A 15,623-nucleotide genomic window follows, 5' to 3' on the forward strand; every position below is an offset into this window, starting at 1 on the left:
AAAAGGTTACCTTGATGCGCTGGACCTGGAAAAAGCACAAGTTCAGGCTGACTGCTGTGGAGCATGAGTTAGATAGAGGGATCAGGTTAGTCCAGCTCAGAACCGTACCTTTTGTCTTTTGATGTGTGTTAGACCTGGCACCTTCGGCGAGGGTCTCCCTTCCATTTTTTGTTGTTGCCTCCTGTGTTTTTTTCTATGATTTTGCTGGTCTAGATGCTTTGGGCACTTTGCCACTGGTATTCAGAGCCAAAATGCAAGTGCTCCCTATTCTAAATTATTGTCATGGATTAGTGACTCCATGATTGGTTTATTTGATTTACTTATCAGACCCTAGTACAGTGCACCATGTGCGCCTGTAAATCAAATGCTGCTGGTGGGCTTGCAGCACTGGTTGTGCCACCCACAGAATCAGCTTGTAAAATGTGGCACAGTCCTGCCATTGCAGAGCCTGTGTGCAGCCTGGGGCTGCCATGTCGATTTGGCAAGTGCACCCACTTGCCAGTCCCTAAACCTTCCCTTCTATGTTAGTCTTCCCTAAGGTAGGCCCAAGGTACCCCCATGGGCAGGTTGCATTGTATGTAAAAGGTAGGACATGTCCTGATGTGTGTGGCATGTCCTGATAGTGAATTACAGCCAATTTCGTTTTTCACTATTGCAAGGCTACCTGTTCCCATAGGACAGAATTGGCAGTTTGATTGTAACATATTATAATCCTAACTGACCAAGGAAACTAGGTAGAAATTCGAGTTTAGTATGCCTGAACTCAGAATGTTAAAATACATCTTTTAGTGAAGGCGGTTTTTACATTCTGTGTTTGAAAATACCACTTTAGAAAGTAGGTATTTTCTTGCCTAAAACATCCAGTATGCCTCTGCTAGGTTTGTGTATTCCATGTCCGGTTTGTGAGTAACAGGGGGCTGGAGAGGGCCTTGGCTCCAGCAGTCTGATGGGTCAGGGTTGGGCTGAATAGGACCTGCATTGAATAGAGAGTAGGGGGCGGAGATTTCCTTTCACTGACATCAGCCCTCATGGAATAGTGAATTGGGGGAGGAGATTTCCTTTCAGCTACCTTGGCCATGTCTGCGTTCAACAATGCTGTCTCCACCTCCTGCCAGGAGGCTGCCTTCAGAGGACAAAGGATTTACCAGTATAAATATTGGAGCCCAGACCAAAGTACTTTAGATCACTACTGGGAATCAAGACGCACCTTTGCCAAGGAGAAGAACCAAGGAAGCTGAAGGAGGAGACTGCCCTTCTGATGTTTTGCTATTTCTGGGGTTGGCCTGTAGTGGTTACTTTATTGCCAAAGAAAAGGAAAAAGGACTTTTGTGAACTTTTCATAATCTTGAGGAAGAATCTCCAAGGGCTTGAAGTGTGCTTGCCTCCTGCCTGAAGTCTCAGGGATACAAGGCTTCATCACCAGCACCCCTGAATTCCCTTTCTGGGAATCCTACCTGCAGTGAGGTGCCTACTGTTGTTTGGGCCCTCTGAGAAGACTGCGTGTTGCTGGGAGCTGGAAGCGCGATGCAACGAGGAGAAGCTTGTCACCGCCGCAGCAGTTGGCGTCGCACTGCTGAAGAAGCGAGCCACTGCCGCAGCTGTTTGCCGTCGGATCACCGATGAAGCGTGTCGCATCACAGGAGAAGCGGGTCACCACCGCAGAGTTCGCCGTCGCATCACAGGAGAAGCATGTCACAGGGCCTGTCGCAGATCAGATATTACCGAGTTCGCCGCACAGCCTTCAGGCGTGCACGCATCGCATCTAACGCAGTTGCATCACATCAAAGACATCACCAGGTCACAGTAAGAAACGACACATGGACTCCCCACACAGTAAGGAAGCGAGTCTCAACTCCCCTGCGCAGCAGTATGAAACCAACGCATTCACTCCCCTGAGTGTAAGGAACGGTGCATCAACTTCCCTGTGACCTTTTTGTTGTATTGCGTGACGCATCCCAGGTACTTTGAGAGTAAAGTGTTGCATTTACCATCATCATTGAACTAAGCTATTTTGTACCATATTAAAGTCTATTTTTTATAACAGTATTGTGGATTTTTGTCATTTGGTCTTGTGTTAAATCTTTTTTTTTAATTGTTATTTCTTTATTAGTTTTCAACCCCATTTTATGCAAGGAAGACAGAGTATACATTAAACATTATGCAGACATTGCACCAGAAAAAAAAAGACAATTCATACTGGAAGAAAAAACAAACACTGAAGAACATATATAGAGCTATAACATTTCCTTAACCCAATCAGTTATAGGTGCCCATATCTTAACCCCCATAGCCCTCTTCCTGCTTCCTTTGGTTTTGTAAATAGCAAGTTCAAAATTATACATTATTAAAAGTCTTTCACGCCAACTGAAAAAAGAGGGCGGATCGCGATTAATCCAGTCTTTTGTGATACGTGCCCGTACTACAGCCATACAAATAAAGATAAAGTAAATGGTAGCCTTGGATCTTATTTTCCCAGCGGTTACCGAACTTAATCCCGTCAGGACTAATTTACCAGTTATAATAATTGATCGTCCTAAAATTAAGTTAAAGAACTGTTCGAGTGATAAAAAAAACGTAAGAAAGTTTGGGGCAAGAGAAAAACATTTGCACAGCATCAGCAGCAAATTGTCCACAGCGATTACATTTAGTCCCTGTAGTCGTGCTCCATTTAGAGATCTTCCTGGGAGTATAGTATAAATCATGAATGGTCATAAAGTGCTGTGAGCGCATCATTCCATTAATCAAAACCCGGTTAGCCAGCATAAAAGATTCAGTAATATTATTTTCAGCTATCCCCAGCTTAGTTACCCATCTAGCTTGACAGCTTTCCAAATCGTCTGGGAGTTCATTAACAAGATGAGAGTAAAATTGCCCTATTCATGTTTTTTTCCTTATACTCTCAATAAGAGAAAATTTCAACAATTGATGCTGTGTCTCAGAGCCTAAAGACTGCACGAAGCTTTATCAGAAGATATTTCAAAAATTCATTTTTTGATAACCCAAAGTTATTTTGCAGCTCTTCAAAAGAAGCTAAGTGTCCCTCTTGGAACAGATCTCCTAAACAATAAATTCCTCTAATACCCCACCTATTGGCAATTTGATCTCTAAAGATGAAAGGTAATAAATCAGAAGCGGTAAACGGTGTATACACATTTATTTTTGGTATTCTCATCTGACGCTTAACTAATTTCCACACCATATATGCGGCTTTTAAAATGTAAAATTTGGTCTATTTATAGTAACTAGGTTTGATAACTCTGACCAAACAGCCCTTAATCTCTTCACCCATTCAAAGCTCATAAATGGAGGGGGCGTTATGCGGCAAAATCTGAGCTCTATCCCCGAGTACCAGTGGACTAATATATTGTAAAGTTGCAGCAAAATAATAAAAAAAGAAATAGGGGATTCCCCAGCCCCCCGCTCTTTAGGCAACACCATCTTTTTATGAGCTCTTTGTTGTCGCTTATAGCCCCATAAAAATCTTGAGGTGATCCTCTCTAATCTTTTAAAGCACTCAGCCGGGACATATATAAACATTTAGGTAGGATCAACATTTTTAGAGCGTTGGCTCTACCATACAAAGACAGATGAAGGTGATCTAACCTCTCTAATGTTGCATTAGTTTTAATCAAAGCAGGATTGTTGTTTAGTTCTGCAATATTAGAGACTGGTAATGAAATCTTAATTCCTAAGTAAGTAACTTCTGGGACCATGGCTATATTCAGCGGAGGGTCTCCTTCCACATAAAGGACCTGTATTTTGGAAGTATGCAACTTATAGCCAGAAAAAAATCCAAACTGGGCGGCCAGATCATTAATAACAGGTATTGTGGTGTCGATATCAGTTGTGACCACCACAATATCGTCCGCATAGGCAAGGGCGCGATAGTCTATACAACCAAAACGGATAGGTTTGATGTTTTTGGCAGAATTTAACTTATTCAAAAAAGGGTCAATATAACAAGCAAACAAAAGTGTTAATCACGGTCACTCTTGCCGTGTTCCACGAGAGACTGAGAACGCGGAAAAAGTTTGGCCAGCCAAGCGTATAGAAGCAGTGGGGGAGTAATAAAGAGCCTTTAAATCGTTTACAATACCTGGGCCAATACCTGGGCCAAAGACTCCCACATAAAGGGCCAAGAAACCCTGTTGAATGCTTTTTCAGCATCCAATAGGGTTACTCCTAGAGTGCAGCTAGTGGCTTGTGCCCAGTCCAGTAATGCAATTAACCGCCAGACATAATCGGCCGTATCACGGCCAGGAATTAAACCATGCTGAAATTTTGACACAAGAGGTGCAATTATACGAGAAAGACGTAATGCTAAAATCTTAGAGTATATCTTACTATCGGCGTTAATCAGTGATATACGTCTGTATGAAGAGGACATTGATGGGGGCTTGTCCTTTTTAAGAAAAATGGTGATTATTGAATTCCTCCAAGAGACAGGTGCGTTTCCTTTTTGAGCTTCTAAAAAGACTGCTTTTAGTTCTTTTTTTAGAACTGATCGGAAGGTCCTAATAAAAAATTCCAGAGGAATAGCATCTGGGCCAACTGCTTTGCCCAATGCTAACGATGTCAAAGATAGCTCAATCCCTTCCCATGTAAATGGTGTATCTAATTCCTCGATCTGATCTGGCTTTAAGATAGAGTTTTCAATATTAGTACTAAAAGCAGTAACTTCTTCAGCAGTCTCATAAGTAATATCCTCTGTATATAATTTCCTATAAAATTCACAAAAGGTCTCTAGTATTTCAGCAGGTTTATCATGTAATTGCCCTGACTCATCCATAATACTGTCTATCCTTGCGGCAACCTCCTTCTGCTGAAGTCTTTTGGCCAGTATACGTCCTAAATTTTCTCCCACCTCATACATCTCAGATCTATATGCTGCCACCTTCAAAGCTAATTTATTAACAAAATTCTGAAATAATATTGCTTTCTGTATAGCTAAGTCTTTTAGGATTTGATCCGTGCACGCCCCTCTACCACATGCTATCATCAGTTGGATTTCAATATCTCTTAATTTTCCCATCTCAGTATCGTATGCCTTCCGCATTTCACGCTGTTTGTTAATTGTATAGCTTAATGTTTCTCCCCGAATTCCTGATTTAAATGCATCCCATACCACCGGAACCGATGCAGATCCATGGTTGATCTTAAAGAACTAGGATATCCATTTCCCCATCTGCTCGACATACAGAGAATCAAATAATAGTTTACGTTCAAACGTCCAAGTTTTCGGGGAAGGTCTGTAAATTGTGTCTAGCTCTAAGATAATAGGGCTGTGGTCAGAAATGTTTTGGGGAAGAATATCAAACCTAACATCTACTAACCCAAAGTCTGTAATGACCCCTTTGGTAGCCCTGAAGACTTTGTTTTTATTCCCCAGATAACAATAATTGCCAGTTATGTCCTCCTTTCCATCCACATGAAGATTAAAATCCCCACACAAGACTAAGGGCGAGGGCCACATTGCTAGCTCTACACTCATCCAAATTAGGACCGAAAATAGTGCAAATAGTCAAAGACAAGCCATCCATATACACTTCACAAATAACCCAGCGACCAAAAGGATTTTCTTTCACCCGCTTACATACCCCTACCCCTACCCCAAATCTCTTCAACACAGCCACCTCTCTTGTTGTTGTACCCTGCCGCGTACAGCCAACTAGTTCAAGACCTAGATCTTTAAGCCAGTTCCTATTATTCCATGGTATATGAGTTTCTTGTATGCACAATACATCGATTTTTATAGATTTGAGCATTTGAGACAGTATTCTTCTATCGTTTAGCCCACAAATATTCCATGAACAAATCGTCAATTTACTCATTCTTAAAATGAGTTAGACCAGAATTAATAAAAACTCAGTCCTGCCATAACAACAACAGACAAAAACATACTTTTCAATTTTGAAGTCTTGATCAAGAAAATCTTGGCTGTGGTGTATACTTAATACTCGTTCTCTGTCATTCCTTGCCCCCCTTCAAAATACACCCAACTCACCCTTCCTCCCCTGAAAACCACCCATCCCCACCCCAGAACCCACCCATATGAAGGTCTTGTGTTAAGTCTAGTAAAGATTACTTATTTTTCTAAACTGGTGTGGTGTCCATTTGTAGTGTTCACTGTATTGCTGTATGTGTACACAAATGCTGTACACACTGGCTCTGAGATAAGCCTGTCTGCTCACGCCAAGCTATCAAGGGGGTGAGCAGGGGTTATTTTAGAAGTGTAGCCCCTTACCCTGACTAGAAGCAAGGGTCCCTATTTGGACAAAGATACCTACCACTGCCAAGTAGAGACCTCCAATTCTAACAATGTGTGGTTACGTGTCATGCGGAGTTGTGCTGCATTGTCTGGTGAGGGGCTGAGGGGGGTGAAATGTGGGGATCTGAGTTGAGTAGCATCTCACTGCATAGGTGAGGAGCTGCGATGGCTGTGATGCGAGGTACTGCGTCAAGTTGCATTGTGCTACATTGGTTCCGATGAGGAGCAGTGTGTTCTGCAAACCAAAGCAAAGTCCTGCATCGAGTTTCATTGCACTATATTTGTTCAGATGAGGAGCTGCAAGGAATAAGAGTTCCTGTGTCGAGGTGTGTCGAACTGTGTTGGTTTTGATGAAGACCACATTTAAGATGGTAAATCACCTTGAGCACCACTTGGAGGGTCAGGACCCACTGCAGGCAGAGTCCAGGTGTGGCTGAATGGGGTTGGAGCTTGATATGTCACCTAAGCTGAAAAAAAAAAGTCAGTCAACTAGCCCTTGGAGTCACTTGGATGGTCCTAGGTTTAATGTGCAGGTTCAGTGCTCCTTCAATAAGCAGCAGGGCAGTCCTTTTGCAGCAGAGCAGCTGATCCATCTTTCCAGTAGCTGGACAGCAAAGCAGTCCTTCATTTGATTTTTCCACAGGTCCAGAAGTGATCTGAAGAGATGGATCTGAGGCTCCAATATTTATACGTGGTGACAGCTTTTGGCACATGAGAAAACTAGAGTTTCCCCCCGCAGCCTTATCTGGAATTTCCTTCTTCCTTATCCCATCCCCAGATTGTCTGGAGTCACAACAGACTAGTGAAACCCTTTGTGAGAGTGCTGAGGCAGCCCCCTTTCAAGTGCAAGTCTGGTAGGTGACAGCTCTGCCCCCAAATCCTGCTAGAGATGGCCCATCCTGCCTGGGAGGAATATATTCAGGTCAGCTGCAGCTCACACCTAGTCATGTGACCCAGGAACAGGCTCAAGGCATGAAATGGTTAGGACCATTTTCAAATTACGAACATTTAGAAACCAAACTCAACATTCCATCCTACTGCCAAACCAACAGTTATCACTTATTAAATATAGTTAGGTAGCCCGAAGTTATCCTATGGGAGAGATAAGCCTTGTAGTGGTGAAAAAATAATTTTGAGGTTTTTCCCTACTTGATGGTTTAAACTTAAAAGTATATGTCAAACTATTTAATTACACTGCACCCTGCCCTACGGGCAGTTTAGGGCCTTCGGTAGGGGTGACTTGTATGTATTGCAAAGGAAAGTTTAGGCCTATCAAAAGGTTCTTTTTGCCAGGTCAGAATGGCAGTTTACAACTGTACACATAGGGCCAGATGTAGGTAGCCCAATACCGGTCGGAAATGGCAGAAAATACCAATTTTCAGCCGTTTCCGACCGGTATTGGGCTATGGAGATGTAGGGGCTCAAAAAACATACAGAATCGGTAAATTTACCGATTCGGTAAATTTTACCGATTCGGTAGATTTACCAATCGGTAAAATTACCGATTCTGTATTTTCAGATGTAGGTAGCACTTTGAACAGTGCTTCAGGCCTTTCAGGATTCTGTATTTACCATGTAATACAATTGAATGGTAAATACCGAATCCCTGTGTACATGCAAATCTGTGCATGTACACCTGTGCCATGTGGCACACAGACATGCCCTAAGGGCATGTCTGTGTGCCACATGGCGCACAAGCCAGTTACAGGTGTGCAACAGGGTGTCAAAGTGACACCCTGTCCCCCTTTGCAATTTGGTATTTTTACCGATTCGGTAAATACCGATTCGGTATTTGTTTTTGAATCCTATGGGCTTCAAGGCCCATAGGATTCAATAGCAAATACCGATTCGGTATTTACCGAATCGGTAAATACCAAATCTTACCGATTCGGTAAAAAATACCAAATTTTTACCTACATCTTATTTACCGATTCATAAATACCGAATGGGTAAAATTCTGTATTTATGAATCGGTAAATGAGATTTACCCTCATCTGGCCCATAGGCTGCAATGGCAGGCCAGAGGCATTTTTCAAAAGGCTACTTAAATGAGTGGCATAATCAGTGTTGCGGCCCCACTAGCAGCATTTAATTTACACATATTGGGTAAATGTAGTTCCACTTTGCTAGGGAATCATAAGTGAATTAATCATGAGAATTGGGTGTAATCCAATTTTACCATGTTTAAAGGAGAATGCATAAGCACTTTAGCACTGGTTAGCAGTGGTAAAGTGCACATAGTTCTATGGTCAACATAATTGGGTTTAGAAAACAGGAGGGCGAAGACAAAATATTTGGGGGTGACCCTGCAGAGAGGGCCAAGTCCAACATATGGTTATGCCCATACATGGGTCCCCAGCACACTGTGTCACTGGAACCAGGCTATACCTGGCTGATGAGCCCTCACTTGGGAGAAACTGCTTCTAAGTTGCTCGCATTCAGGTTCAGTGAGGACCTGGCCTGGCAGTCCTTGGCTGGGCTGCAACCCATTGGAGCAGGGACAAGACTTATTTGCTTATGGCTGGGTCCAAACTGAAGTGGCATGGTGTGCAAAATAACAATGATTTGGGATGCAACCCAGAGTAATTACCAGTGGTTGAGATTATTTCAAGCATTCCATCTATCTTTTTTTTGTAGTCTTTAGTGTGTTACCTAAGTGGGACGGGCATTGCCAGATGTGGTTGCTGTACACACTGTGTCACTGGAACCAAGCTGTACCTGTCTGATGAGCCCTTACTAGGATGAAACCTGTCCTGGGTTGTTCATGTTCCAGTTCACTGAGGACCTTCCCATTGGAGCAGGGTCAAGATGGATATGCATATGGCTGGGTCCAAACTTTACAATGGATTAGGACGCAGCTCGGAGTAATTAGCAGCGGATGTGAATAAATCAAGTGTTCCACCCATCACTTTCTGTATACTTTAATAACAATTTCAGGCAACTTTTAAGGCTTCTTTAAGGGTTGATGCCCAGTCAGTGCTGCACGACATATGCTACATAATTTGCAACATTTTGTTGTTTTTTCTAACTCCTGAGTATCTCTGGATTATTTACATTAAATGTCTTTGGTTTTGTCTGGACTGGATGCTGTGTGATGTTGCTTTGGGTGTTGTCATTGTAGTCAAATGTCATAGCATGGCACGTGCAACCATATTAGTTTCATGTATGCAGCACGAGGATAGCATCACAGCGGCATGTTAATTGCCTATAGCTGAGAGACTAATTCTTCATGTTCACCTTGTCAGATCCTGCATTACATCAAGCACGTACGATTCAAGAACAAAGAAGGGGAGGAGATATTTTTCGACCACCAGGGGAACCCCCCAGAGCGATATGACATCATCAACTGGCAGGGAGATTCTGATGGTGCCATAACATATGTAAAGATTGGAAGTATAATACCTGCAGAGTCCAAGGGGCATGACATGTACATCAACAACAGTGCCATTCAGTGGGGCATGACAACAGCAGAGGTACAGTACAGGCCTTGTTTTCAATTCTGACATTACAGTAATTCACGTTTCCACAAATAATAAAGCCCTCCCTTTTTAACTAGTCTTTAACAAGACATGCATGGTTAAAAAAGTCATTGTGCTCTAAGGAGAATATAATCCAATAGGAACACATAAAATCAAGCATGCATGCGTCGCTGATATGATGTGATCCCACAGATCTTGTCTAAGGGGAGAGAAGTTGTCTATGATCTTGTCTTAGGAGAGAGGAGTTTGCCTAACAGCTAGTGTGGTCGACCTCGAATCTGGGCAACTGTGTTCAAGTCTTGTCAATGACACAGAACATCCTGTGATTCTGGCAAATCATTTAATCTCCCCGTGCCAAACAAAAAATTAAGGTGGCCTCATGTAACGCAACTGGTGCTATTTGAAGCGCTCTGATACCCGATTCAGATCAAGTTCGGGCTATATAAAACCCCGTAAAAAAAAAAAAGGCACATTGTAATTGTACCTTTATCTAGCTCACCCTGAACAATCATGCACAATTTACTAGGTCAATAAGGTACAGTATGTTTTCTTGTTGAGGCTGTTAGACCGTAACTTGCTCTTTTCTATTGTAGGGGTGCATTATAATCATGATTAGTCTTCATCCTCATATAACATGTTTGTTGCATTAATATTAGGTTATTAGGACGTAAACTGTAATAACGTATAAGTGAGATGTTGGGTATATTCTTCATGTTGAAGATATATAAACCTCCTAAGGTGTTCACTGATACACCTAGTACTTTTAAACCAACAAAGAAGAAATTGGCACGGAAGCTGTAATATAAAAACAATGCATTTAATAACCTCACATGAGGGAGACTGTGTCATACGGTACCCTCGGGCCACTGTAGGAGGACAGTCTAAGGAGTACAGAGAACAGTCGCCTTATATATGCAGAGGTTACATAGTCAGCATAAAACCAAGGGGAGGTCTTGGCACATACAAGCATGGTTTTTCACTAATATGAGTATACAATATTTGCTTGCTCAACAAAGTGGGAGGGGAGACTAAACTGAGCACATCAGTAAGACTAGCCTGACATTTCTATACTAGGAGCAGGTGCATTCTACTAGTTAGGCCTTCCTGAGCAAGTGCAAGGCTCTGAAAGAGGGAGAAAGCACATGGAAAGCACATGGCTAACTAAGATGGCTGCCAAGTAAAAAATGGCTTTCAGCTCATGCTTACAGTGATTCCTGCAATCTTTAACAGATAGTCCTTTTAGCATGAGCTTAAGACATCCCAATGATCTAGTAGGAACATAGAAAATATTTTGCACATTTATTTTCATAAATTCATCAATATCCTAATCCATTGCTAGGTGGGCATTTTCATTCTAGACATTTCATTAAGTGGGTATATATAAGTTATAAGCAGGAGTACAAAGGGAACAGAGCAGTGGGTCATAATTAACATACAGATAGCAGGAGAGAGTAATGACTGTTATCACAAACAGAACTATCAATATTTCTCAACCCGAAGCAGAAAGCAAATCCTAGAACCATCTAGTCCAATTGTATGTAAACACATTTTTAGGGCTCCTATGCATTTCAGTGACCATCAATTTCAATTTCAGAATAGCTAATAAAAAACATTTTCAATAGACTTTTCCAGTGTTCCTTTTATGAAGGCTAGAGTATCAATCATTATAGTCAAGGAAAGGGCAAAGCAAAGTAAAATGTGTTAACTGCTAAGAACAATGTTTCTCTCGCACAAAAAACATTATTCCTAATGCAAATATTACAGCAGTCAGACATATTATTACAAAAACAAACCTGGCTACAGGGAACCAGGAGGACCACACAGGGCCATGAGAATTAGGACGAGGAGCTGTAAAGGGCTGCTCCTCTTCAAAAAGGGGGCAACTAAATGGGTACTTTACTAACAAAAATAGGTCCTTGGGAAATTGAAGTCACTGTGCAACCAGCTAGAGGGGAGTCTTCTCCCTGTGTCCATTTGAGCCTCACAGGCAGGCTCTTGTTGTTCCCACGGTGGAGCTGCACAACTCGCAACTCAGGAATCACGCCCCAGTTTGAGAAGAAAAAAAGTCTATCAGGTTAGGGCAATCACCCCCCAGAGCAAATGCCCTCAACTATCCTGTCTAGTGTCTCAGGCAGTGCACCAGTTTTCTTCACTTCAATCTAGCAGGCACCAGAGACACAGCACCTGTACCCTGAACTCAAGTCCTTCATAACTCCTGTATTGCTTTGCTGGCGCACTGCTCTTTTGTTGGGGCCAAAGATTGTATCCAGTATGCCCAGGCAGTCTTGATCAACAAACAAAGGTGCAGACTTGCTTTTACTTTGGGACCAGGACTCAAAGGCCTGATGCTGGGATCTCTGAAGCAACCCTCATTTCAAAAGGGGGTCACCTCAAGCAAAAGCCTCCTTGCCGTTCTGTTCAGTCTGTGACTCTCTCAGCTAGGCATCAAAAACTTGATCCACGACTTCTCCTTTCTGATTTATGACCCCGTCTTTTGCCCAAGACAGTGGCAGGGGTACAAAATGTGCATCCCAGTGCTTCCGCCTTCACTGAGCTCCTAGTTGCCCGCAACGCCTGTGCTAGTTACCTTCACCTTGGCTTCAAGCTGGACTGGTGCTGACTCCCCAGACTGGATCTGATATCCGGGCCCCTCTGGCAATGGTTGTAAGGCAGCAAATATCTATTGGTGGACAGAACAAAAGGTCTTTAGATAAGGCATACAAGTAATCTATCAACAGAGAGGATAGTCTCACAATACTTCCTAGTCTTGGGGAGCCCCATATATTAGCAAGGCATCCAAGAAGCACTTCATCTATATGAGAGTAAACACCCTGGCCTTATTACACTATTTGAAGCAGCTAAGGAAGTCTGTGTTCATTTACTAAATTCTGAGGAAAAGAGAGAAAAAATACAGACATACTCTAAATCCTTACATTTGTATTTTCCTATACTATTCATCTGAGGAACCTCAAGAAAAAAGGAAATGTTCTACACTTTTACTCATAGACTTTACATTACTGGTACAGGACTGCAGACACTTCTAAAATGATTTTTCTTTCATAAAGACACCTACATCATTCGCTTAGGACCATGCTCTCATGTTATAGGTGCAGCAGGAAAATTTAAAACTGCTAATTTAACAGGGATTCCTATTACATTAAGAACTTAAAAAACTTCTACATACTCGTTACATAAATTTCTCCAGCAGAACATGTTGTGACAAACAAACTCCTATAGAACAATATTTTCTTCACAAATGTTTGATGAGGATCACATGGGCGTCTTTCCTGCATTCTACTTTTCATGATACAAATTATGCAACATCAGCTCTAATAAGGGCTGTCAGCTTATTTACACAGATTAGCTAATAAGAAAACCAGCAATGCCCTTGCAAAGCTGTAAATAACATGAGAATAACATAAACAATTATGTGTTATCACCTGAGAATTTTAGAAAAAACAACTACCCACATTGAGTTCCCCTTAAATATCAAAAAAGGGAACAGCAATCTAAACTACTCATCCTTTCATAATCTCATCAGACAGGATGGGCAGTAACATACCATATTTATTTATTCATTTTATTAATGCTAACAATTTTTAAAACAGTATTGCTGAATATCCAATTAAATGTCTCATGGCCATTTCCTAGACAATTTAGACAGGATCAAAAGAGAGTGAGACAAAGAGAGAGAAAACATAAATGTGCCTACCTTAATTTCTAGAGGAGATAACCTCTTTCTCCCATTTCGACAGTAGGAAACCTGAAACAGGTTTCACTTCTGTTGACACTATCAGCCCCTATTTGTGGCAACTGGGCACAAAACAAACTTGTAGGAGGTAAATAGCACATAGAGTTAGCTAGAAAACATTAATAACCAACCACCAATTCCTTTAGCAATTGCACTAGTGTAACATGAGTGCGCATGAATTCAAAATAAATCCCACTGCCTCCTTATCTCAGACCTTGCACAGTAATCTTTAAGCTAAAACCATTATTTGTTTATACATGGCAGAGCTATGCTGTAATCAGGGCCCACATATACCACAATCTTTCCATCTGATCACATGACTGCGCAAAAACTAGCGTTTGCCAAAAATAGTAAGCAAAACTTCTCTTTTCTCTCCCCGCGCTGTCATCTCGTCTTTCAAAAATGTTTAGAGGTCAAAGTGTTAAAGCAAACCTTGCCTTTAGCCCTACTAGGCTGCTAAATGCAGAACTCAACCGTTAACCCTTACCAGCTGTCCTATTTTGTGCAAAGCTTTCCATGTGGCTCTTCCAATTCAAAGCAACTTATGGAGACTCACAGCTGAAAAGCAGTCCTATTCTGTTCCTGTTTGCCAGTAATTTAGAGGTAGGATAATAACTTCTGCTAGTTTTTCATACATATTTTCAATTGTCAGCAGTGTGTGGTGTGCTTTTCTATCATTATAGAGGTCAGCTATTTGTTCTATACTTTCCTGTGTGCATTACTGAAACCTGAGATCAGTTTGAAAACTGCTCTGAATGGCAGAACTGCTTTTAAAAGGTAAATTTTGCCCAAATTCGACTTTGATGCTAGGGGCACTTAAAAATGTATAACCTACAATGTGTTGGCTTATTTGCGATCCCCAGGGTATCCTCTACATATCCCAGAGATGGGGGATCAGAAATGTATAAGGTACACCCTTTAAAAATGAGTTTTATATGCCTGGGTAAAGTGAAATGTTCACATGTTAGTTCCCCCCATTGCGGTATAGCATTGCTTAAATTCAACGTTGAGGCTAGGAGTTCACAGTATGATTATTAGGCATTGTAGCGATCAAAAAACTAATTTAGTGCACTTATTTTTAATTAACTTTTTTTCATATAATCAAAATTCCTTTTTTTTAATACTGATCACTAACCCTTTTGATGGTTCCACATATGAAAAGCAAGCCTTATTCCTTCCCTTTTGCCATAAAATGTATTCATTTATAACACTAAGCACAGAAGCCTTACTTGAAACATGAAAATTCTGCGCCACTATTTAAAAGACAGTTATTATTGAATATCAGAACCACAGATGTATTTATTAAAAAGCATTAAGAAAGAAAATCCCTTCTAATCTTTTCTCTGTTATCCAAAATAATGAAACTGTCTTTCTAACTTTTAAAACCAGCAGTCTTTAATGCACGCCTTTATACCATGTTTGCACTGACTTAAAATCTAGTTGACTGAGCAGTTTCCTTGTGGCTTGCGGTCAGGAATAGTCATGTGCTATTTACACAGCTGTGCTCTTGACCAGCAGGTGTCAATTTCCACGTCTCCCTCAGGAGAAAACCCTTTGCTACATTGCAATATCCTGAAAAAGTTTAATCTCCATTTGTTGTGTCAGGCAGCTTCTTCTCAGTGAGACAACTTAAACACAGCTGGTGGAAAGCTTTTGTTTGCTAGTGTTGAAAGCACGGTCACAGTATATTTAAAAACTGAGGCATTTCAAGCCATGCAAAATCTTTCGTTTTGTAATATGGTGTGTATTTCAGCAACAACCAATTCACTCAGATGATGTCAATGCCTTTCAATATCTAATACAATGTATCTAAGGAAAATGCTGTAACATTTTGCACTTTAGTCCTAGTTATTACAAAGCACACAATTTTGTTTTTCCCTTCCTTTCTATGAGGCCTATTTTATTCCTATTGAATGTGAATTCTAATTTTATCTTTACCAGTGTGGCATTTTGCACACATGTATAGTTTCTTACTTTGTCAATTTAATGGTAGCGTGCAGCTACTTAGCATATGTTACATAATTCATTACTGGATTTTTTATTTAGTATGTCATTAATTAAATGACATATAGCATAACAGAATGATGACAACAACAAAAACTCATTGAGCTCATTCCAGACATTT

At 41.2% G+C, this 15,623-nt stretch overlaps 1 protein-coding gene across 1 annotated transcript in view; it reads left to right on the forward strand.

Moving 5' to 3' along the window:
- LOC144797943 (extracellular calcium-sensing receptor-like) overlaps positions 1-15,623 on the forward strand; it is an 89,709-nt gene that overhangs the window by 48,394 nt on the left and 25,692 nt on the right. Inside the window, exon 4 of the mRNA XM_078668747.1 lies at positions 9,514-9,741. Within this exon, the coding sequence (XP_078524873.1) occupies positions 9,514-9,741 (228 nt within the window). The remainder of the gene's footprint in view (positions 1-9,513; positions 9,742-15,623) is intronic.

This window comes from Lissotriton helveticus, chromosome 12 (assembly GCF_964261635.1).
Source record: "Lissotriton helveticus chromosome 12, aLisHel1.1, whole genome shotgun sequence".
NCBI lineage: Eukaryota > Metazoa > Chordata > Amphibia > Caudata > Salamandridae > Lissotriton > Lissotriton helveticus.